General features: G+C 38.8%; 1 protein-coding gene across 1 annotated transcript in view; it reads right to left on the reverse strand.

Annotated features, from left to right (window-relative positions):
* The window catches only part of LOC311062841 (E3 ubiquitin-protein ligase rnf213-alpha-like), a 54438-nt gene that overhangs the window by 21441 nt on the left and 8167 nt on the right, over positions 1–24830 (reverse strand). Inside the window, exons 7-43 of the mRNA XM_084082060.1 lie at positions 24581–24774; positions 23247–23411; positions 22829–23043; positions 21857–22134; positions 21424–21677; positions 20885–21094; positions 19582–19774; positions 19323–19378; positions 19054–19210; positions 18750–18884; positions 18307–18405; positions 17895–18017; positions 17610–17796; positions 16719–16892; positions 15727–15879; positions 13812–14428; positions 12806–12965; positions 12503–12720; positions 12128–12265; positions 11760–11918; positions 10399–11650; positions 9443–9627; positions 9139–9294; positions 4979–8563; positions 4531–4661; positions 4346–4441; positions 4133–4254; positions 3919–4032; positions 3777–3814; positions 3050–3188; positions 2779–2914; positions 2387–2572; positions 2127–2251; positions 1848–2008; positions 1542–1745; positions 921–1108; positions 719–836 (exon numbers count right to left, since the gene is read on the reverse strand). Coding sequence (XP_083938186.1) covers positions 719–836; positions 921–1108; positions 1542–1745; positions 1848–2008; positions 2127–2251; positions 2387–2572; positions 2779–2914; positions 3050–3188; positions 3777–3814; positions 3919–4032; positions 4133–4254; positions 4346–4441; positions 4531–4661; positions 4979–8563; positions 9139–9294; positions 9443–9627; positions 10399–11650; positions 11760–11918; positions 12128–12265; positions 12503–12720; positions 12806–12965; positions 13812–14428; positions 15727–15879; positions 16719–16892; positions 17610–17796; positions 17895–18017; positions 18307–18405; positions 18750–18884; positions 19054–19210; positions 19323–19378; positions 19582–19774; positions 20885–21094; positions 21424–21677; positions 21857–22134; positions 22829–23043; positions 23247–23411; positions 24581–24774 — 10821 coding nt within the window. The remainder of the gene's footprint in view (positions 1–718; positions 837–920; positions 1109–1541; positions 1746–1847; positions 2009–2126; positions 2252–2386; positions 2573–2778; positions 2915–3049; positions 3189–3776; positions 3815–3918; positions 4033–4132; positions 4255–4345; positions 4442–4530; positions 4662–4978; positions 8564–9138; positions 9295–9442; positions 9628–10398; positions 11651–11759; positions 11919–12127; positions 12266–12502; positions 12721–12805; positions 12966–13811; positions 14429–15726; positions 15880–16718; positions 16893–17609; positions 17797–17894; positions 18018–18306; positions 18406–18749; positions 18885–19053; positions 19211–19322; positions 19379–19581; positions 19775–20884; positions 21095–21423; positions 21678–21856; positions 22135–22828; positions 23044–23246; positions 23412–24580; positions 24775–24830) is intronic.

A 24830-nucleotide genomic window follows, 5' to 3' on the forward strand; every position in this document is an offset into this window, starting at 1 on the left:
GAAGAGAACAACAAAACTATTGTACATATGTTTTTTGAGATCTTTGAACATGAGCCGTAATGGGTGGATAGCAACACAAGATGCTGAGCACATTCATCAAAGAGGATGGCCCAGAGGATTAGAGAACCTCTGCCTCATTAGTGCCACCATTAGACTTATTATTTTTTTTATTTTTTTGTTGTTGCAATTGACACACAATATCTCAAAATTGATGGGTAGTTCACTTTAAACTTAATGTGTTTGACCAAGAAGAACCTGTGTGGCCCTTTTTAATAACTGTTATGGTTTGCTAGTGTTTGTAATAGTAATTTGTAAAATATACTGTAGCGTAATATTTTGACAGATCATCAACAAATCACAAACTAATTGGTTGTCCTCCAGATTAAACAACAAACCGATGACTGGCCAAGTAACGGATGTCCTAAAACAGGCCTATTGCAGTATACAGTACGTCTAAGAACAATTACTCAGGTTGTGTAAATTGTCACTGAGGTTGGAACTATGTGAAAGTTGACACTGTCTTTAAAAGTGTGAGGACATAGAGAATGTTATCAAGATCAATTTATTTTCTCCCATATTGTGAATTTGTTTTACTCTATCCAAATGCACTTAAAAATACATTTATATCCCTGTTACACATTATGTAACAAAGACATATTGTATAGAAACAATATTCATACTTGTTGTTTTGAAGCAACAGTAAAGCAGAGACACTCACCCTGCCTAGGGTCTGAATGTGACGAAGGACCACAGTCTTCAGTTCGTCCTCAGAGTCAACTCCCAGCAACATGTGCTCCACAAACAAGCACAGGGTGTAGATACGGTTCCAGCGATTGCTGCAAAATTATATCATTATCACTTTGAACACAAAATGTATTTATTATATTTCTGTGTAGTCGTCATCTAAAACATGCATTTACCGAATGTCTTGGAGTCTGAGTTTGCATCTCTCTCCATATTTATTCCCAGTCTGCTGAGAACAAATGAGCTCTATGGGGCCTTGAATCCTCTTGACCTGCTGCAGCCAGTCCTGGCACTGAGTTTCACAATGGAACTGAGGCGGCTCCAGGAATTCAATACAAGCCACTGCTGCATGCACGTCCTGAACCTGAAGACAGTTGAACAAGCTGTGGGTTTAGTTTACTTGCAGAATGTGGGCAGTCGCGTGAACTAGCTAGTTATCTCAGACAAACATTGCTCACCAAACTGTGCATTGTCAGTGAAGTGGACTAATGTAAAGAGATTCTTAACTTTTGTACCATGTCCAATGCCTATGTATTACTCCAAATATTGAGAGATACAGTATGCATAGAGATTAGACCAGTTATTAATCCAATGCTGTTCGCAATGTTCACAATTACATACAGTATGCTCTTTATTTCCTCCATAAGGGAATAATTTTTCTTTATGTTCCAAGGTTATAATGATCTTCGAGGTGAAATAATTCAAATAAACAGCTATGAGTACGGTTGACAAACTAATTACCATTAAGCTAAAACAAATATTCTGTGCTCTGAAAAAAACATTATTATTTCATTTACCATCTCTGGGAAGTTCCTACTGTGCTCGTTTTTCAACAAACGGGAAATAACTTCAGGCTGCAGGGCAATCATCCTGGACAGGTTCTGTAGTCGGCTGTGGCAGAAATGGTAGGCTATGTGGATCTGAGGAAAAGAAGGGATTTCATCGCTGTTTCTTTGCCTCTGTAGCTCATTTACACTGCAGGTCAGGGCTTCACTCAAAAGCTGTAGAGAACATGCAAAGAAGGAATTAGATGCACATAAATAGCAAAGCTTTGATCTTACAACAAAAATAACATATTTTCAGTTGGAATTGATGGAAATTACCCGTAATTCTTCGTCCGTTGTTACATTCATTGTCATCGAGATAAAATCCTGCAGGTACCGTTGAAAGAATTCTTTCTTCATTTTGTCTTTCAGGTTTTGGGCCATATACCGACCAAGTGGTAAATTCCCAAAGCATCCTTCGAATTGACGCGGGTTGGGATCTAAAAAAATAAAGAGAAAACAAGTAAGGTTTAACAACAGTGCAACAGGGCTGATGGTTTCAATGTTCAAGACTACAGCTTTCATGCAACAGAGTTTCAGACATAATGAGCTATTTACTTTCATGTCGGAGAGTTTGCATCATGAGTTCCTCCAGGAAATCTTTGATCCACCAGCTGAACGGCAGAGCACAGCGCATGGTCTTCCCAGCTGTGACATGGCTCTGCACCATAAAGACCGTAGAACTGTGAATCAGGGCAGATACTTAGAATGAGGATTAGTAGGCTTGATACCAGACATACAATGTCAACATGTCGGATCTGATTCTGCAAGCAGCTTTGTTTATCAAGTGCCATGATCAGGCATAACGTTTGACTCACTGGCTGTCCGTCCTCACAGATGGCACATCAAGCATGTCCTTGTTGGCAAAAATCTCAACCCACAACTTTCTGATGTCGTCTTCACTGTCCATCAGGAGGTCCAAATTGCAGTCACGGTCGATGACTGAGACCACGTTAGCTAGGAGAGGTGTGATGACAGCTTGGATTTTCCTCCACAGAGTGTGTCTGCAAGAAACATTGAAACGTAATGTAGCATTCATTCTCTTCAGGGTACAAGTCACATTATACAGTATTTAATGTCTTCAGCAGTGCCATTTACATCTTATCATTTATGCATTTCATCATACTTCAAAATGAGCTAAACTAGTTGCTGTTCATGTAATAAAATGTATAGAGTAAAAAAAAAAAAAAGCTATCTAGGAGAAGCCTACGTGAATGTTCCTCCTTCTTGCAGAGCATTGAGGTTTGATGCTTCTCTGAGAACCCAGTTTCTTTGGAGGAAGACATTGGCCTCATGGTGCTCCAACAGTGAGTGTAGACGTCTCCTCACAATGCTAAAAAACGTAGCTTAAAATAGAAAATGTACAAATTATTTTCGTAATTGAATCCACAAAACAATCAGCAATGAAACCCAAATTAATTTATGAAAATCATAAGGACTAATATTATCCTTAATAATTAATAATAACTATTTCAACTTACGATCATCTAGAAGTGCGAGCAAGTTTTCAACTCTTCTGGTGCTCAGAGTTCCAGTGTCGTCCACATCTCTGAGCATGCTCACTGCACTCTGCACACAACTCCTCACCAGGTCTGCTGTGTCAAACACTTCGGACAAAGCCTGAAAAGCACATATTCTTACTCATGGCACTAACAGACAATCAATCAATCAATCAGTTTCCCAGATTATTAGTTAACTGTCAGTATTATTATGGCCTTATTTCACTTGCACTTAAGAGGATTGTGCAAGAGTTTTCTAACATTTTTATATACATAATCCATCAGTGTGAATAGCGGTTAAGTAGCAATATATAGAAAACTATACTTTATAATGGATAAAAAACAAATACAGTGACAGTCAGTGGGGTTAATAAAACATTTTATTCGTAGAAAATATTATATTCCTCTATGTAGTTGTGTAGTTTCTTATAGTTACCTTAGTATTTGTTTATACTAATTCTTTTTGATAACTTGATGCGTAAATATTTTAGTTTTCTGTTGCTGCTTGCTTGTTTATAATTGTTTATTATACAATGCACAATCCTCAATAAATTCCTTGTATGTGCAAATGTACTTGAGGAAAGACAATATTTGTTATTCAGATTTGAATATTAATTCTACAACTAAAGAAACTAAAACAAATAAATGACATCACCATTTAAATATATGGGATTTTAGGACCAGGTGGTAGGAACTGGATTATACTTACACAGGCCTCTCGCTCTGGTGGCTCATTTGTCTCCATGGCTTGGAAAAGAAATTCAAGTTAATGTTTAATTAACTTTTAACAAATGTAATTTTTCGGAGGTATTGTAGAAATAAAGAAGAATATAATATATTACAAAAGCTACCCTCAGGCGAATCTTCAAACAGTTGGCTGATGCATAGATTCTTCAAGGAATGGACATCTGATATAAACTCTTTTGATCTTCTGAGATCATCGATGTGAACTGACTTCCAAGCTCCTGAATGAGAGTAAAAATAAAGGTTAATACAATGATTGTGTTTAGTTTATTGTGCTTTGCAAATATAATATGTAGACCACAGACTGACTATGTTCCTTACCGCCTTGAAAACCAACATAGGAGGAACCCCCCTCAATTCGAGGAAGCTTGGTGACAAAGTACACAAACATCCTGCAGCCGTCAGTAGTTGCTCTCTTGTTTATTTCATTGATACACGAGTACCTATAATTCAAACATCAAATGCAATATTTTACTTTACATCACTGCCTGGCCTTCAGTCTTATAGTTATGAAAACCTGCCTATATGACTTACTTTGCTGAAGAAAGAATGTTCATGCAGTGAGACTCCTCATCATAATCTGTTTGGATGATGAGCACTTTGTCTCCTTGGGTTGAGCCAACAAACTCCCTGGTACGAAGACATAGCAATTCTATTTTACTACATTATTCAAAACATTTTTTATTTCAAATCCTGCTGGAGCAACTGTATCTACACACCTGATTTCCTTGAGGAATGATAACTCTGTGTCAAACTGATGAAGAAACAGCAGTTTGCAGTGTTCAAGCGTTGTCATATCTTTGAGTTGTTCAGCGTCTGCTGCAGTCAGAAGCCTTGAAAATGTTGTAACCTTCAAAACAGCACAAGGGTTTAAATCGCCACCACATACAACTACCAAATGTATTAAACTTGAGATTCTTGAGAATACAGGTTTGTTCTTTAATGTTTAGAGATTGGTTACTGATGTACATGAGGTACATGGTACCATGTTTGAGGCATGGTAAAAGAAGGTGAGATATAAGGAGAATGCTTTGTGGTAACAGGAAATTGAAAGGTCAACGTTCCAATCTTTGGTTGCTAATCCAAGAGGAGTCCTTTGTAACTACTGGTAAACACCCTAAATATTTTATGATAGGCATCAATTGATAGCTTAGTGAAGATAATTACCTCTGTAAAACGAACGGGGCGCTGTTCCTCTTGCTGTGTGTGTATGGAAATGAAGTCGCTCAGGGATCTGTGCATTCCTCCTTTAAAGTATTGTTGTACCAAGCTTTCCCTTTCCTCGACAGACAAATTGGAGTGATCCAGTCGAACGATTGAGTCTGGAGTTGCACAGTTCAGCAAAATGTGCTTGGCTTCATCCAGGATGATCTGGACAGAATCTGCTTCATCCTTCAGTTTCTCTGATACTTGCAGGACCACAGAGGAGCATGTGTCTGAGTGGAAGCCGATGAAGACGTCACTTGCCATATGTTGTTTTGTCGCAGAGTGGAGACTGTTTGGGGAGACAAAGTCATTGACCCAGTTCTGTAGTTGTGTGACAGCATCCTTCTGTTCATCCTTGAGGACATTGTTGATGTCAAGGTAGTGCTTCTCCAACCTGTTGATCAGTGGGATAGGAAACTGTTTGTAGACGACCTCTTTCTCTTCAATGACAATCAGCCGGAAGTTTTTGTGAACTCTGCACTTCACACGGTGGGTTCCTAATCCAAGATCTACATAGTTTTGACCCCCAAGGGTAACATAGTACTGGTTCAGGGCATCGTACAGACTTTCGTAAAGGTTCTGGAGGTTCAGAAGCACAACAGTCTGTCCTGTCTCCATACACACCTTGACACGGTTGATATTCCTGCAAATCTGTGTGTACTCTTGGTCTTTGGGGAAACTTGACCCAAAGATTATCTCTGGATGGTCTGAAAAGGACATCTGTTGTAGAATCTGGAGAGCTGCATAGTTCTTGGTAAGGATTAGAAGGTAGCGACCCTCTTCTGCTTGGCAAATGGGAGCAATACTTTGCTTTACCAGGTCAATAGTGTTGATGTAGTCATCAGTAAAATCTTCTTTCAGTGCACTGCTGAATATGCTCTTGACATCCACATCATCTTTTCCACTGAAGTTTCTAAGGATTGCTTTAGTTATTTGGTCTGCAAAAGGCTTCTGGTTAGCAGCTTTGGTCATGGAAAATATCATCTTTACAAGGTTGTAGTAATCACGCAAGCCAAAGAAACCCTGACCCTCTTTGCATATTTCCATATAGGCATCTGCAAAGGGCTCAAAGAGGTGTTTAACCTTCTCACGTATCGTGACATCAGATGAGCATATCCCGACTGCACTTTTGATGAGCTCTCTCCTGTTTGGATCACCACGGGACACAAAGATTCCTCGATTCATCTTAGCGGGATCCAATGCCCAATTTGAAATGCCAATGAAACCAACTCTTTTGTGAGGTAGAGGCTCATCGTCAATACAGCCTTCTTCAAGCAATGGATGTAGGGTTTTCAATGGCATTTTAGGGGAATCCTCAGCCAATCCAATCTCATCTAGCACAACTACTGATATGTATTCATCCAAGTTTTTGCTTTCTTGGAAACGGGCACACTGTCTGAAGGTGCCAATGATGCCTTCAGGAGTCGAGTGAGGGCTGCATTGGAAAGACACCAGATGAATCTGCTTCAGCTTCTTGTAAAGTTGAGAATGTGATGCCTGGCCCTGCATCGCATCTGCAACCAGGGTTTTGGACAGAGATTTGGAGCTCCCAGGTTTACCGACAATAAACAAGGGAATTCTTAGCTCAATGCAAATCACCATCATGAACACGTTCTCTTTCAAAGCCTCATTTCTTGCGATTGTCTCACCCATTGGAATGCCACTGAGGAGAAGATCCTGCATGAGTAGAATTTCGTCTCTGATTCTCTTGGCATTGTACTCACCACGGAGGATTAGGCTGATTTTGTTCTGATAATCCTCTTTGGTCTCCAAGCAGGATTGATAGCACACCCCAATGCCCATCAACAGTGCCCAAATAAATTTGTCACTGGCAGGTAAATTCTGCAGCACGTTGTGGTTCCTCCGCTTCTGGAATTCTTTCTTCTGGAGGTGTTCAATCAGTTTCTTATTGAACATTGAGTGATTTTTGAGGAACCATGCAAACACTTGCATGCAACGTTCTACGTCCCTGAGACTGACAAAGCTACATTCATCTTTCCTCTCTCTCATGAACCTCTGTGATTCGGACAATACCTCAGTTATCGTCTTGACGTACTTCTTGTCGACTGAGTTGGTATCTACCTGTTTTTGCACAATTTGCTCAATGTACATACGCTCTGTCTGGTCATTGAGCTGGCCAAAGTCCCAAACCAGAGGAATCATGCTTGGAGGTAACGCGTGGACACGATAGACCAACTGGCGGAGAGGGATGGATCCCAGTCTGTCTTCAGTCTCATCAGCCTTGACTCTGTAGCCCAATCCAGAATCCTCCAGCCTTTTGATCATCTTGTCTGTGTGCTTCCTATAAGGATTACATGCAGCAATAATCTGTAGCCCTGTTTCAGAGTCAAGTTGCTGTCCCTGCACAGTGTTGTCACAAAGGATTTCCTTAATGCTGCTGATGGCTTCAGTAGTGTTTGCCTCATCAAGGAATAGAACAGAATCAAACCCATATTTCTCTGTATTGGTCAGTGCAAGGGTTTCTGCTTCCTGCACTTTGGGGTAAATAATTTCTGATGTAGTGCCACCATGTACCTTGATTAGTTTCATGTTTTCTGTGGGTGCTCCACACCTTCTCAATTCACACAAGAACTTAATGAGCCTCGTCTTTCCACATCCTGTTTCTCCCATGATGATGACTGGAATACCACACCTGAATCTCATGTGGATCGCCATCATTTTGAGTATGTTATCAGTGGTGAGCTCATATGTTTCATCTGGATCTGTTGCCCATTTGATGCCAAGCACATTGCACAGATACTCAATCTTTTCAGCTCTGGTAAGTTGATCAAAGTCCACATTGAAAGGGACCCTCTGAAGTGTGAGAGCAGTGTAAAGCTGTTTACTCATTATGTTTTTCTTGATGACTTCATTTGTAGAAGGGTTGATGGCATCAACACCGTTATCGTTGTTGACTCGCAAGTGAAATCCAATGAAAGTCATGGATATGCGGTCACCATTGAAGAAGATATAGGGATGTGGTTCAGATTCCCACCTCTTTCTGAGGAGGAATGGAGCCAGGTCTTTTTCGCTTCGTCCAGCGAGGTCTATCTGTTGCCTCCCTGGGCTTTGGTCAGCAATGCAGAGAGATGGGGTGGCAAAGTCTTTGGACATCAAGATCATGAACTCAACCACAAAGGTTTTGAAACCCTGAAGCGTGTCACCAATAAACTCAAAGTTGCAAAAGACTGAATTCTCACAGTCTTGCAACTGAACATTGAGGAACCACACAAAATTTCTCAGCTCTGCCCATGATGGATTAATGATGCCACAGTAGAAGAAGAAGATTTGAAGGCATTCTTCATGTGTTCCCTCAACGCCATTGTAAGTGAAGTTGTCCAGATTTTCGCGCTTGTGAAACCGTCTTAGATACTGGTATGGCCTTTGATATGCTTCACTCTGGAACCATATATCGTCCATTAGAGGGTTGTCACTCTCAAAGCCTGGGTTTTCTCCTCTCCTCATTTCCATCGTCATAACTTCCTTTGGTGGGCGGCATAGGACGTTTGGAAAAAGCTCAAAGAATTGAAAGCTTTCCATTCCAACCTAAAAAGAGAATAAGATGCATGTTTAAATGAACACTGCCAGAAATTCAATCTAAGATAAAAAAAAATCACACCCAGTGTGAAGTGGGCGGTGTGTGGTCATCACAACATGACTCACTTTAAAAAAAGGATAAATGACTTTTTTTAAAGTCCATACTGCTATTCATAGGGCTGCACATGTGTCATGTGTTTTGCTAGCCAATCACAGTCCTGAATTTGCAAAGTCAGCCAATCACATTACAGTTAGTGGTGATGACACTAGCTGTAATGTGATTGGCTGACTTTGCAAAAGTATCGATTTGCATTAACAATGGAAGGGTTAGGGGGTATACACATTTTTTGGTCGGTGTCCAAAACTCACTTATAGGGGGCGGCTACACCGCCCCAAAAAAGGACCCATTGATTTCTGATTTGATAAGATAATCACATTTCAGTAAAGATACACTTTGTCACTGTTTCTTTCTATTTCTCTCTCTCTTGTTTAGAGATCAGTCAAGGTATATGTAGTATTGGTGGTAAAGGTAAAGGAGAGAAGCCATGAGAATGATAATAGAATGTTGATAAAGTTGAACTTACATGTCTGGTGTCATATCTGGGCTGTTCCTGTGTGGACTCTAGTAACTCAGTGACATACAAGTGTTTGTTGCTACATTGCCACATCAATCCATCAGAATCCATCAAGTACCGCAGAAAGAACAGCTTGTATAAAAATTCATTCAAGCCTTTCCGCACCTGAGTGGAACAATTTGGATAATTACACATTTTCAAAATGGCTTTGTACAATTTATAGAAAATAACTTAATAATAAGGGCCTTAGAAAACTACTGCATCATCTTGATTCTATGAAATATCAAGAGTAGGAGAAAAACAGAGTCCATACCGAGGATGTGACATCGAAGTGAAACAGCTTGTGATCGCTGTCTCTTGGCGTATCGTACAAATGCTCAAGCAGCTTGCGCTCATCAATTTCAGGATCATTTAATCGAATGCATTTCTTAAATGCAGCTCCATGTTGAACACTTCCCTCCAGCTTTTCGTACAACCTTTGTACATACAGGGATTTACCTGTAACAGTTGAATGACCACGTTAACTAATGTAAACACATTTCAAGGCATTAATGTAGCGATGTTAATATATCAATCATTATGGACTGTTAAACATTCGCTGTATGGACTGTCTTAAAAACTGTTGCAGCATGGCCAGCATTGTGCCTTTGTGTGACTGAATGGAAATGAAATGTTCTCAATAGTGAATGCACCTTTAATACAGTGTGCTTTTATTAATTGTACACATCAGGGGTGTCGTTAGACCTAATACTGGGTCACACACAACTGTTGCTGTAAAATGTTGCTGTACCCCAGTTAATTAATGGTCAAAATGCATATTGGCAGTGTGTACATGTCTGTGCTTGAGTGACAACAAGCACAGACATGGTTGCAATCACGCAAAGTAAGCAATAAAAATAATTTGTAAAAAATAATTGTAATGTATTTTAATTCCCTCGCCCAGTATTCTTTTCATGGAAAGCAGAAATATAAAATGAAATAAATGGTCTACAAGTTAATGTATGTGTACCAGTAAGGGAGGAGATAGTCAAATGCCAAATGCTATTATCATATATAGCTGCACAGGTTATTATATGTTTTATGCAATAGGTGGGGTTTGCATTGTGGAACGAAAACCTTCAGAATGTACTCAAAATGGTCCTCTGTATCTTGCATAACAACAGAAAGAGGTGTGTCTTTGATTGCTTAGTTTTTATAAACCCATCCATTTAGTCACATGATTTCAGGTTGTTAAAACTAAGGACAAAAAAAGACAAAACTAAGACTTACCAACACCTGCTCGTCTGGAAGAAACAATCCCAACACACTGTCCACCTTTGAACACGGATGCAGCGCTGTACTGATCTGGAGGAACAGAGTAATGTGTGGACAAGTAGCTCTGGATACTTTCTAGAGGCGCATGTGGGACAAAGTCTGTTTTGAACTGACTAAATGCTGTGGGAATGTAGGCATGTTCTCTGTCTGCACTACAGTAGATCACCAGTCTGTAGTCGTGGCTACACTGTGAACTCAGTTTCTGATAAGCCTTTTCCATTGCATAGCTAACATCATAGCTCAGTTGGTCTGCAAAGAGAATCGTGTAGATCTTCTGGCCCCGGTAACCTGGTGTGAGACATCTTCTCAGGAAAAGTTCTACTTGCTCATAAGTCGTGGCTGGAGTACACAAGAGAACTTCATCATAGGTTGGCAAGCGCTCATATTCACTTGTCATGTACAAGCAGATGCTTGAAGCCAGGATCCCATCACGTGGGCAGATGATGAGATTAGGTTGCTTTGAGGAGAGGCCTTTTGGAAGCTTTCTTCGGACTGAATCATCTCGTGTCTCTGAGAGCATAGGCTCGTCCCATACATCGACAGCCTGGTGTTCTGCATCAGCTAGCATTTTTAACAGATGTCCTAAACTTCTTACATCGAAACTATCCTGGGAAATGATTTCCTTGCTCTTCATGAATGCATTCCACACCTTTTCCAATTCTCCCAAACAAACTTCTGTCTGGCTCTCACAAGCAAAATAACTATCTTTCTTGTCTTCCAGATGATCAAAGAAAGTTTTAAATGGGATGTCTTCCATTTGCCTATTGTCAGGATCAGGTAGACTGTGACACTTCTTCCATGTTTGCCAAACATCTGATGCAGAGCAATTTGGTTTAATGAAAGAGAGCATCATCAAAGCCTTGTCCTCTATTTCCTTATCAATCTTTGTCTCAGCCAGAACACTGCACAGGTAGACTATCTGTTCTGCAGTGAAATAGTTGAGGTAGTACTGCTCAGTTCTCTGTGTGTCCATGAACTTTTGCCAGTCATCTAAGAACACCTCCATCTTCCTGCACAGTGCTGTGAGCTGTTCAGTTAACTTGCCAGTTAGTTGTTGTTGGATGCTACCAAGGTTAAAGTCCATGATAATGCAAGGGTCATGCTGAGTGTTGCAGTGAATTCTAGCTTCCCAGATCCTGAAAAGTGGGTTCCCTGCAGCATAAAGGTCTACAAATGCTTGGGTAAGTCTTTGGACACTGTCAAAAACCTGAGGACAGAGAAGATATACACTTTATATATCAAGTGTCTGTGATAAAGGTAGTCATAAATGAAAAATAATACTTCATGAACAATAGACTGTAAATATTCTACTATACCTCAGCAAAGTACTCTACTTCACTCTGATTTTGTTCACCTCTCCCAGACATAAGCATGAGTTTGTTCTGTAACTCTTTGATGTCTTCCAATTCATATTTGCGCATGTTGTTTTCATGGCCTTCTGGGATTTGTAGTGTCAGGGCAGTCTCTAAACCAAGCTATTGGAGGTTATGACATGGTTAATATTACCATCAAGGGCTCTCAGAGTTTGTGCAATGTTGATTGTGATTGTAAGACCAACTAATGTCATTACAGACATGCAGTAAACAGTCGATACTATAGCTACAGTGTTTTCTGATGGTACTGTACAATCTTACTTACAGTATAGCTACAGTGTTTTCTGATGGTACGATCTTACTTAGAATACCTTTTTTTGGTTTGGTGCCTTGATGATGTATATTCCTCTGTCATTGATGGATGTTGCCAAGGACAGAGATGAAAGTTCGACAGATCCATGGCTTTCCTTGACGGTCTTTAACCACTCCAAATGGCGCGCTGTATCTTGCTGAAATTGTACACCAAACAGAAAGGTCTCTGAATGTACAAGTCAGTTGGAATGGTCAAGGCCACTTGCTAGCTAAACCAAACAATAGCTGATGATAACTTAAAATGTAACTTGCATGCAGTTACTAGTTAACTAGCTAGCTATTAAGCAGCCATACTTATTTTGGTCAGAAGATTTGGTGTCAAATGTTGAGTGATTTTGATATAATACTGTGTGACTTAAAGAGTTTAATCTAACCAGCTTCTTTGGTAAATCCGTGTCATTTTCAAGTGCTTTCCACAATTTTGTCAAGGCCTTATTAAAGGCTAGGAAGTCTGAAGTTGTTTCAAGTCCATAGAGTATGGAAGAGTAGCCAAGGACAGCGTCGTGGAAACAAGATACTCGATCCACATCCAAGTCATTCTCTCCAGCCAAGATGGATGCAAGGTCAACAAACACTTTCAGTTCGTTAATACCTGAAATAAAACATATTATATTGGTCAATGGTGTACTTTAGCTGATAGTGATGCACATGTGTGTTAATTGAGAATATATATTTACCGTTAAGTGTCTTTTTAACCCACAGGACAAAGTTTTTCCTCAGACTGAGTTCCTGAAGACACTTCTTGCGGTTGTCATTCATGTCTTTAAGAATCTTTTTGATATCCAGCAGAGGTCCATCAATGCAATTCAAACTGTTTTTCTTATAGTCAATTTTATCCTGATGAAGTAAAACATAAAGTAACCATAAAGTAAATGCAAGAAATGAGAGTGAATGCTTCATGACTGGTAAAACAATTTAAAAAAGAATCCCTATATATATATAATGAATAATGAAACATGGAGTAAGACATAAAGTATATATATATATATATATATATATATATATATATATATATATATATATATATATATATATATATATATATATATATAATATTGTAGCGTGGCTAGAGTGGGACGTTAAGGACTGTGTTTGTGTGTGATATTGGTTTTATATGGGAATGCGTTGTGGGATTATGTTAGGGGACTATGTATATGTGCCTTTAAGAGCAAGCTGTGTGTGGGGAAGCTGTGCATGTGCCACGGGGGAATACAGTTCTGTGTGTTCTGCAAGCGGGCAGTTGTTGTGATGCTAAGCAGGTAGCAGAAACAGAGTGTGTTGGTGTGGCTATATTACATGTCGTTGCTGTAATAAAGAGTGAGTTCCTATAACAGCCATTGTCACGGCTCATGGCTCGACAAATATGTTTGTCACAGCCTACCAATCCATTTTGTAATGTGAGTGAAATATATCCACAAAGGCCTATTTAATTGTGATAAAAGACCAAATGAGCAATATTGCTCAAATAACCAAGGCGATTAGAACGGGAAGTTTCTATCTACTCTCTACTCTCCTCTGTGTCTTTAGACACTATGTGATGGAGATGGCTTGGGAGACACCAGAGAGATCAGGAAGTGGGATTCAAATCTAAGCCTTCTTGGGTAAATGTTGGACCAGACAGGACACCATCACTGATGACTAACATTTACGGTAGCATTTTCTTGACACTTTTAATCTACTCACCATATCCAGCAATTTCTGTAGATCACTGAAGTCTCCTTCAGGACAAATTGTCTCTCTGACTTCCATAATTATCTTGGCAGATTCCACTGCAAGATGTAGATCGTGGTACTGTTCAATCTGGTCAATACGCTTTCTGATCCATTTCCCGCCATCAGATTGGTCAATGCACATGATCTCCAGATCTTTCTTCATCTCATTATAGCGTCCCTTGTAGTCCTCAAAGATGATGTCCACTTCTTCCAATGACAACGTACCATCTTTCACATGCTGATAAATCGTCTTGTACTCATCGTGGCAGCCCAGGAAAATCTCACTGTAGATCTGATCTAGAGTGCAAATTTCGTCTTTTCCATCAAGTTCTTCTGCTTCTTCTGTGTCGGCTCGATCTTTTGACAGATGATCCACTCGGTTCTTCCAGCACATTTTGAAGATGAAGCTCTCCTTGATGGAATGTAGTACAGATGTCATCTCACGGGTGTTTTCACTGAGGTTGAAGTATGTGACTACGCCAGTCACAGCTGGGCTGTCTTGGTCAAGTCTGTAAACTTCCATGAACTCATCCAGGGCCATCAGCTCAATGTTGTGTTGAATCTTTTCATTTAGTCCCTTGAAGTCAACTATGGATTAACATGACATTATTAATAAACTTTATTATAAAATCTGAAGGACAGGAATGACAGAAATTAGTAAAGATTGAGCAACCGCATGTCATATTTATTATTTATCATTAAAATGTGTTTATAGACAAGTCGTTTATAGACAAGCTGTCAGATGGACACCGACTGCCTGTGTTTCCCTTACCCGGCTGTTAATTCTCTCGTCAGCAGTGGGCTGACGCTGGTGAATAAGCAATATTTAAAGGGATATTTCACTTTCAAACATGTTTGGGGTCATTGTAATGTCTACTCAGACTTGTGAGCACCCCAGACAGTTTTTAAGCTGCTTGATTCAGCATTTAGATATTTTATATTCATTTCATCAGACACGCCCCCTTCTTATACTAAAATTGTAATAGCCGATCTACAAGCTCTTAATATTGTGTATTAAAATTGTGTATTAAGTTGATCCATCCAAGCATTGTGAAACAGCAATAATGTCAGTAATAATATAGTGCCAATGATTCTAGGTTTGATTCCAACAAGAGGATGTATTTTATTTATTTTTTATTTTATTTTATTTTAATACACACATGGTTGTGTTTAGGTATAGTGTTTGAAATAGACGTGTTTAGTAGTGATGAGCGGGTCGGGCTTTTTCATGACCCGCCCCGCCCCGCCCCGCGACGGAACCCAACCCGCCTCAACCCGCCCCGCAAACCCATATATAAATCTATGGCTCAACCCGCCCCGCGACCCGCGATTTTTTTTTAAATTCTGTAAAATCATGGTTAGAAAAGAATCCCCAAGTATATTCGAACTGTTTTATTGTTATTATTCTTATTCTTATTAGGAATACAGACAAAACAAGAGCATGTGATTTTTTTATTTTTTTTGCGTGTGAGAGCGGCTGACCCGCTCACCCACAGCCCGCATAATTGCCTCTGAAATTCTGACTCGACCCACCCGAGCCGCGGGTTGACCCGCGGGTCCCGCGGGTTACGGGTCGACCCGCTCATCACTAGTGTTTAGGCATTGTGTTACAGATGGTTAAGATAGGTACAAGATCAAAATGCCTATTAGGCATTTGGTTTAATGATGGTAACATTTAGGTATAATGGTACAGTAGGTTTAGGTATTCGTTTACACATAGTTATGTTTAGGTATAAAGTAAGATTTAGGCATTTTGTTTCAGAATAAAAAATTTAGATGTGAGTTTAGATTTAGGCATTATATTTCAGAGAGTTAAGTTTAAGTATAAGGATAGATTTAGGCATTACATTTCAGAAAGTTAAGTTTAATAGTCAGATCACTTTTACCTTTGACATGTTTTGGAAGGTCCTGGCAGATCTGTAGAAGGTCCTTCACCAACTCCTTATCACTCCAGACAGCTTCAGCTTCCTCTTTCCTCTGTTTCAGAAGCTTCCTCATAGCTCTGTCACCCTTACAGCGGCTGTCATCACACAGGTCATCTGAGACGAAAATAAACAAAATATTTTCTATAAATATATATTGTGACCATGAGTATATATATGTATGTATATGTTTTGTAGGCCTATTAAAAATATGCTGCACATGTCATTGCTAGTAGTAATAATGGTAGGTATCTAGACATCAGCTCATCAGCTTTAATGTCCAATTTAAACACCTGTCTTGCTGTGGCTCTAATGACACTGATGAAGCACTAAGTGAAATACATTGTTCATGGAGGCAATGGTGTTATGCCTATATAGATCCAATCTAACCTGGGACATGCTGTCAGGCATCAAAGCCTATGTGGTAGGCGCCTTAACCACTTGGCCATCAGCGCTCCAAGTATCTTAAATCTTAACATAAAATATATGTCTAACATTTGTAGAAAGCTTTTCAGCGACTTATGAGACCTCCTGCTTCAATAGACATGGGGCATACATGCATTAGGAGGCTTGCTCTCTCCAATATGGGGCCCCGTTGGTGCATCACTCAAATGAGCAGCAACAGCCAATGCGGTATCTATAGAGCGTGCCAAAAATCCTGAAGGGGGCGTCAACAAGTGTCTTTTGGTAGCGGCGGACATCTCTGAGGGGTAAAAAACAGGTTGACTTAACACTGCCCAATGCCACGCCCAATGCCAGCCCCCCCGTGGTGACGACACGTTGGCACGCTCTATAGGTATCTATGGGTTGTGTGTGACTGACCACAGCACGCATAGCGAGAGAGAGAGAGAGAGAGAGAGAGAGAGTGAGAGAGAGAGAGAGACAGAGACAGCAAGACGGAAGATAGATAGATAGATAGATAGATAGATAGATAGATAGATAGATAGATAGATCACCTATTTTCAGCAGCTCAGTGAATTCATGTTGCTTCTGGAGGAGTTGCTTCAGTGTTTTCATTTGGATGTTCCCATTAATTAACTTCTTTGTCACAGCTTTGAATGCTGAACTTGCCATAGTCAGTTTTACCACTGCATCACTTGTCAACTTGTCCATCAATTTTTCACTTGCACCTGGGAAAAAGGAACGACAATGTAAAACATAATAATAATGTATAGGGATGTTCGATATTATCGGCCTCCCGATATTATCGGCCGATATTAGCATAAAAATCGATATCGGAAAATATTGGTATCGTTTTTTTTTATTTTTATTTTTTTATATAATTTACAGTAGTTCTTACTGTATGGTGTGTGTGATATGAAATTTGAGCTTACCCTAATCACAATAATCCCCGCATATATCGGTATCGGTTGATATCGGTATCGGTAATTAAGAGTTTGACAATATCGGTATATCGGTTATCGGTAAAAAAGCCAATATCGGACAACCCTAATAATGTAATACATGGCTATATTTGCAGTCTTCTTTATTTTACAGTTTTTTAAATTTGTTCCCTGTCCTACAATACCTTGAATTGTTTACCAACAAGGTAAATCAACAAATCTCAATTTTGAATTTATATTAACTGTTAGTTATATTCAAGTGAATTTATATTAAATGTTAGTTACAGTATTTTGATCTTGACATAATAACCGTCTCAACAATTGACATGTGATGAGAGAGTGCGGACTAGCTCAACAATTAACTCACATAATCTAGTTTAATTTGAATGCTAACAAGACTAAATCAAGTGTGGTTACAGTAAAAATATAGTAGTTACAGTAGGTTGTACTCCCTTAATGACCATGTGTTTTATAGTATCTAATGTACATGAAGATATTATCCACCTTTCATTTGGAAGATGGTTCTGGCCATGGGCCAGTTGAGAAGGTGCTTCATCACAAGCTCCTCCCCTTCGATGTCTCCAGCAGCATTGGTGGGCCATGACTTCAGCACGATCACAGACAGCAGCTTCCCAAACTTTGTTATATCATGTTTCTCCAACAGAGAAGCAACCGCTTTTCCAGATTTATCCTGTCACAGAATAATGAAACATGGAGTAAGACATAAAGTATAATAACCCATCATGTCACATGTGTTGTGATAAACAGTCAGAGTTTGTCAAAACATACCTGACAAATAGCAGCAACAGCTTCTAAGGCACACTGCTCAATTTTGCTGCTCAATGAAGGCCATTTCCTGTTAATTTCTTCCATCTTTTCACAGTATATTCCAATCTGATCCTCTTTTTTTTCCTGGTACAAAAATAGCATCGCTTTGTTATCAGAATCAGAATCAGAAGTTATTGTCATTATACCGAGGTACAACAAAATTAAAAAGCTTAAAGCTGAACTTAAAAGTGCAAGAAAACATAGCACCATGTCAATGTGTGATCAACAATATTCAACAACAACATACTGTGTGTACTTGAATGTATACAATTATAAAATGATTAAAATGCATAATGAATTGCAGCATTAATAATAATAAAAACTGTACTGTGCATGTCAGACCATGTAAAGGCAAATATAAAGCCAGTCATACCTTTTTTAATTTCCCTTCAAAGTCCGTCAAGAAGGTGTCTCTCCAAGATGAGGTGAGTTCCTCATGATTGAAGGACACGGAGATTAAGTCATTCCATACCTTAAAAGCAAAAAGGTTTTTATTAGTATCTGCAGTATCCATCTTTGGCCAAAGCAGAACTACTGCTGTATTTGTTCTTATTTTACTTACTTATTTTTATTATTATTATTTTTCAAGTAGTATTGTATTTCTTGATGTGAAATTAGGTGAGATTAACACAGTGTTAATCACATTAACCACAGGATCTTTCAGTCAGACCTGCACAATCTGCTTTTGTTATTGGTTGTTATTGGCTATGTTTTGTTGTATTGTGCAAATAAATACAAAACTTAAAATAAATTAAAATGAATTAAGCTGAGCTTATCAGGATGAAAATATTAAAAAAAAAGGAAAACATAGCCTACCTCAATTTCTTTTGGTGATGCAAACTGTTTACCACCCCATGCGTTTAGCAGTTTGTCACTGAAAGTCTTGCTACGCCATGTCCTCATTGTTACCAATGTCTCCCCTACTGTCTCTTGTAGGATCCTATCCTTTACCTGGAATGAATTATCACTTTTAATATACATTGTCACATTTGTCTAAGTTTCATGCTGTATACTGTAGCATTGCTCAATGAAACTCAGGGAATTTGGTGAATACATTAATTGGCTTAAATTTAAAAAGTATCAATTTAGGTATCAAATATTTGACAATAACTCAAGACACCTTTGAATCTGTACAGTTGTAATTCCCAGCAATAAGACAGACAAGCTTGAGGTACGTAAGTGGAACATCATAGCGTTCTGGATCTGTTGAGTTGCTGATAATACGAAGAACATTCACTGCAGCATTCAAGCAAAGCTCTCTGTATTCATCCTCATAACTAGGGGGGGAAACAAGATCAGTCAGTGTTTGCGTAAAGATACCAAATTATTTTATATACAAAACAGACAAAACACATTACACCCAAAAGTGATCAAATTCAATGCATTTGCCTGTGTTTCTGGTTTTCTTCTCTTTGGATTAGTTGAGAGGCCAAGTCTCGCAGTGCCTAAAAAGCAAGAAGATCTTAATAAGAGAACACTTCAAAATATGTGTGTTTTGAAAACGCATGTACTGTAAGGTCATGGTGACCTTATAATGTAACAGATGAGAAATAATATGGTATGCTTTCCCAGGGCATCACTTAGAGGATACATTTAAATAATTCTACATTTAGCTTTGCAAAGCACTATACGGTACAAGAACACATACCACATTATTGTAGTATGTAATTCCAGATTTGGCACAGCATAGTAGGCGCTGAAGGATGTTAAAGAGATCCACATGTATGTAAGATTGAAAGCTTATTAGATCATCCACACTGAACAGAGACATCCAGGAATGCACAAGTAGGCCATCAATCTTAGCCAAATGTGCGTTGTCTTTCATGAGCTTGATCATATCCCTAGTCACATAAGAAGGGGGGGGTCATAGTTAGTGAATATGCAGTTTTATTTCAAATGCTTAAATTCAACCCTACATTTAACCACATCAAACATATTATATCAGAAATGCGCATATTCCAAAAAGGCTGCCTCTGTATGTTTGTATTAAGCCCGGTGTGATGCTGTTAAAAGCCTGTAATATATTTCTATGCAATGACACATGGACGAGACGAGTGCTACACTGAAAAGCATGTGCCAGTAAAATTACTTATACATAACTGAAATTACCTGTGTAAAGTGAAACACTTATTTAATCTTTTTGTAATGATTTGTAATCGTTTGCAAGAGATTCGGTTATGAATGTATAAGCGTTCAACAGTATATATACAACCTTTTGTGCATTTATGTGTTTAAGATATATATTAATTTGTTTAACTTGTATGGATGTAAGCATTTCATACTGTATGGATGTAAGCATTTCATACTGTATGGATGTGTATATGATACAGAAGTGTAATGTGTTTCTCATATGAATGCGTTTCAGACGAAATTATGTAAAATGTTTCATATATGAGTATGCATAGATTTACAAAGGATGTATTTCAATAGTGAATGTAAGAGCATTTTAGCAGTGTGTGAGATTGTCTCAATATTTAACCCATTTAGACCTGGAAAGCCTATACGTTGTTGTACTTTTGGTTAGTAATGTCGGAACAATGACACGTCGGAACAATGACATGTAACCACCTTTCAATCCGGGAAAGCATCTGTGTCATTTTAGTTGTTACTATATACTGTATAGTGTTTATTTGGTAAATTAAAGCCCACTTTATCACACAAGAGTGTCGCACAAAAGTAGTGAAAATAGCAGATCTACAGTACAAGCACACAACGCCTAGCGATGCAAGGCGTTGTGTGCTTGTAGATCGGCTACTTTCACTATTTTCAATCGTTTTTAAAATAATAATAAAGGCCATACAAGGTTTCCACCCGACAACAATATATAGCAACATGATTTAAAAATATGTATAATTTGAATAAAAAATAATTCCAAAAAGATGGCGGATTTAGAAGGCGTTTTTAGAAACACAGACCCCCATTTCCCCCATCAGAATGCTTTTATAACATACCTAGCTTCTTGATGTCTGTAGACTTTTGTTCCACTGCTCCCTTTAGGTTCGGATGAGGAGACAAATTGCAGGTGTGTGGCTAATGGAACTGTTTCAAATGGCTTGGTTTGTCCCCTCAGCAGGTGGGTCAGGGGTATGAGCAGGACCCATGTCCCAATGCCCTTTTCTCTAGCCAAGTTGCATAGCCCCTCTACCTCTTCTGCAACATTGCTATTATAGGAAGAATTGGTGATTGATTTGATATATCATAAGCAATGGCCACTTAAAACACTACAAATCTTCAGCAAAAAGAGTATAAATATATTAATGACACGTTTTAAATCTTTTATTCAACCAGGAGAGATTAAGAATCTCTTTTTCAAGGGAGACCTGGCCACAACACGAATTGAAACGATAAGACAATGAAAAAAAGGTACGGAAACAGTAAAAAAAAAAAGAAAAGAAAAAGAACAAACATACTACAGTATAGACTATAGAGTATTTTTTATAATGATTTTACCGTTTACTAAATACTGGGCTGTTGGCCATGTATGAATTACCTTTTTTGATGTTCGAATGCACTTGTGATATCATTCCAGTAGGTGTGGAAATGGTGTGGAGGTTTGTTAAGAGGAAGGCAAAGCAACTTGCATAGATTAGACAATTGCTCTGTGCTGAAGTCCCTCAGATATCTGTTGTAAACAAGCAGAGCAATTATTCCTGCCTGCAGATCATGTTGGAAGAGGACATTGTGTTTTCCGCTCTTGTTTGGAATGACTTGGTTCTCAAGAACATTTCTCAGTAGCCCTTTCACCTGTAAAAGAACAGAAATAAATAATTAACATATAATAACACTATTTTGATGCAGTATTCTCTTCTGATGCCACAGCCACTCTCATTCTAATTCATTAAAGAAAATTGGACTCAATCTTGTGCCCCAATAGGACTTATGTTACATAACAATACTCAGGTCACTAAGTTTGGCATATTTACCTCTTGTTCACCATATTGTAAACCCCATAAGCGTGATCGTTCAACACCATCATGAACCAGGGGACAGCTGTATGTGCAATAGAACTGTCGCAGCTGAATGAAGAAATTCTCCACATTTGGTTTATTCCATTCTCTAAGAAGATCGAATATGGTTTCCAGCATCACATTTCCAGCTTGATTTCTCCCCTTTATTACACCGGCTTCAGCACGATCCCAGAATCCCAGAAAACCTGTCTTCAGATCCGGATGGATTGTATCATCATACTGGTGCCATTCCCCTTTAAATTCCAACAATTGATACAATTAATAGAATAGCTAATGGAACATAACATCTTTTATATTGCATACCATCTGAACTAATCAGTTTGTCTCTCTACAACAAGGTTTCTAAGCACACATAGAAATAGAAAGCGTCCTACTATAAATGCACAAAATCTCTGTCCGCCTGTCTCTGTCTGTGTGTCTGTAGCTCACATATCTCGAGAACCGTCTGACCGACCAAATTCAAACTCAGCATGTATATCACTCGAGGGTATGATATGCCGAGTTGGAAGTCAGTCGGATCAGCGGATCTCCCAAAAATATAGATAACACCGCTAATCCCTATGTATGGAGTACGCTGATGTCATCAGTTTGGCCTAGACTCCATATTTGGGCATAAAAGGGACACAAACAGACAGACAGACAGACAGACAGGTATAACGTTCGGGTGTAACCGGTAGTGCATAACTGGGTTGGGCATGCATTTCCAACTTGCATCGTCCCCTACTTGCAACATTCCCAATTGAAAATATATGTTTTAATTTCATCTCATCTATCTCAGAAAAAATGAAAAAATAATATGATAATAAAATAAAATAATATAACTGGTAAGAAAAGTCTGAATCATTGTAGAGTAGGTCACTACCCTTCAGATAGTATATATGGGATAAAAATACATATAAAAAGTGCTAATACAAGATTTTAAAATACCTTCAAGTGTCAAAAGATCCTGCTTGATGGACAAGCACCTGTTGATGTATTGATTTGAGTCTTGGCAGTAGATGACCTCAAATTTCGGATCATAATAGTTTCCAGTATGTTTCAAAACAACGTATTTGTAAGGTATGCCATGAGGAAATCTTTTGATTGTCTCTTTAGGAATCACGAGCCGCCCTCCAATACGGAACTTCCCCTCTCCCAGGTCCCTGTGCAATACATGATGTTATTTTTAAAGATATGAAAAATCCAGACAAAATCATCCACTGATTAAACATTGACATGACAGGAATGTTAATTTGCTTTTTCATGCATACAACTTGAGAATTTAAAACTGTATTACTTTCATTGTTGCAAATTAGAGCATTCACAAACATCTATAGTTGCATTACTCTGAAACACTGATACCTACTGTAAGTCTGACATTTCCAAGCCACTGTTGGTCCAGTCGCCAAACAAAGCTCCAGATCTTAGGTGAACCTTGTCCTTTGATGGATCCAAATTGAAATGTTTGGAAACGACAGCATGGAAGTTCACAGTTACATAATCGTTGATGGTCTGATGTGTGCCAGGTGAACTGTTCATGATAAGTAGAAGGATAAACAAATATATAAGGACATGGATGTGTGTAATTCAGTTGTTATTGTTATCCAGTTCCAACACACAAACTATATAAAAAAAAGAAAAGAACTAGCTTAAAAGACCATACCAGTGGTCTGATATGTTTAGTCCATGAACTATATGACTCACGGTATACTTGACATTATGCAAACCATTTTCCAAAGCATACCACAGATTTTGGATTGATTGACAGATTTTCATACTTTTGAAATCAAAACTTTCAGGTCATAAACATATCTTAAAATTCTCTGCTTCTCCATATTATTGATATTTGTGCCATTAAGAAGTCATGGACATCTGAATTTCATTCATAAATTAATCTTTTTTTTTCGCCTAGTCAAAGCAATCCCACATTCAAAACTGTCAAACACAATCAAATGCATCATATCTGTATGTCTGAAGAAGATCCTTGAACAAAACGTATTTCAATAAATGTTCAGCAATGACAGCGCCGGCAAGTGTGTGTGCATGAAAGTAGTGGCAAAGAAAAACATGGAATGCTAATGATGAAAAGGCCTCTGAGTCATCAGACTTTCTCCAATGTCGAGAGGGTGTAACAAAATATTATTTGTTCTCTTAAGAAACCTATCCATTTTCCCTTTCATCTAGCCTCTGACATCTGCCGTAAAATGGTGGCCACTGGGCCAGTGATGTCAAGTATACAGTACCTGAGTCGTAGTCAATGGAATAAACATTCATATCACTGGTATGATCCTTTAAACTCTTGCCAATTTAAAATGTTTAAAATCTTGGTACATATAAAACATATCCAACAATGTAATTTGTCGGTAGAGGTAGATTGCCCCCACTTTGTCCTATCCCTAGAGACATTTCCTCTCCCACATTCATTCCGCTACCGACAGAGAAATTAGACCCATTGACTATTGACCCAGGACTATGCCAAGTAGACTGTTGATAATCAGCTGTAGTTATCTACGTGTTTTTAATGTTTGTTTGATTGCTTTTGGGTGATGGCCAGCTGGTCTGGACGGGTATGGAATTAAGTGCTGTTGTTGTATTACAGGTCAGATGCGGTTCTAAGGTACAGGCAGGTGGTGGTTTCTACAGGACCCATACAGGACTCTGGCTGACAGTAGGTTACTGAAGGGTTAATGTTATACTTACACTTGTAATGGCTGTTGATGTTTTTCTATAGCACTTGCTGGCACCAGATGGCTGCTATCTAAGTTGCTCTCATTGGCAGGGGAAGATACGGAGGTAGGAGGTGACACTGAGACATCTCCACCTCCCGCAACCTGTTCTTGACCTGGTTTCTCCAGCTGTGTGTCACCACCTCCATTTGATTTAGGGTCTTTAGCCTGTGAACAAATCAGTTATTACTAAAGGGTCTAATAAGTGGAAACAAAGGCTACGC

This window comes from Gymnoscopelus microlampas (genome assembly GCF_963454915.1).
Source record: "Gymnoscopelus microlampas genome assembly, chromosome: 16".
NCBI lineage: Eukaryota > Metazoa > Chordata > Actinopteri > Myctophiformes > Myctophidae > Gymnoscopelus > Gymnoscopelus microlampas.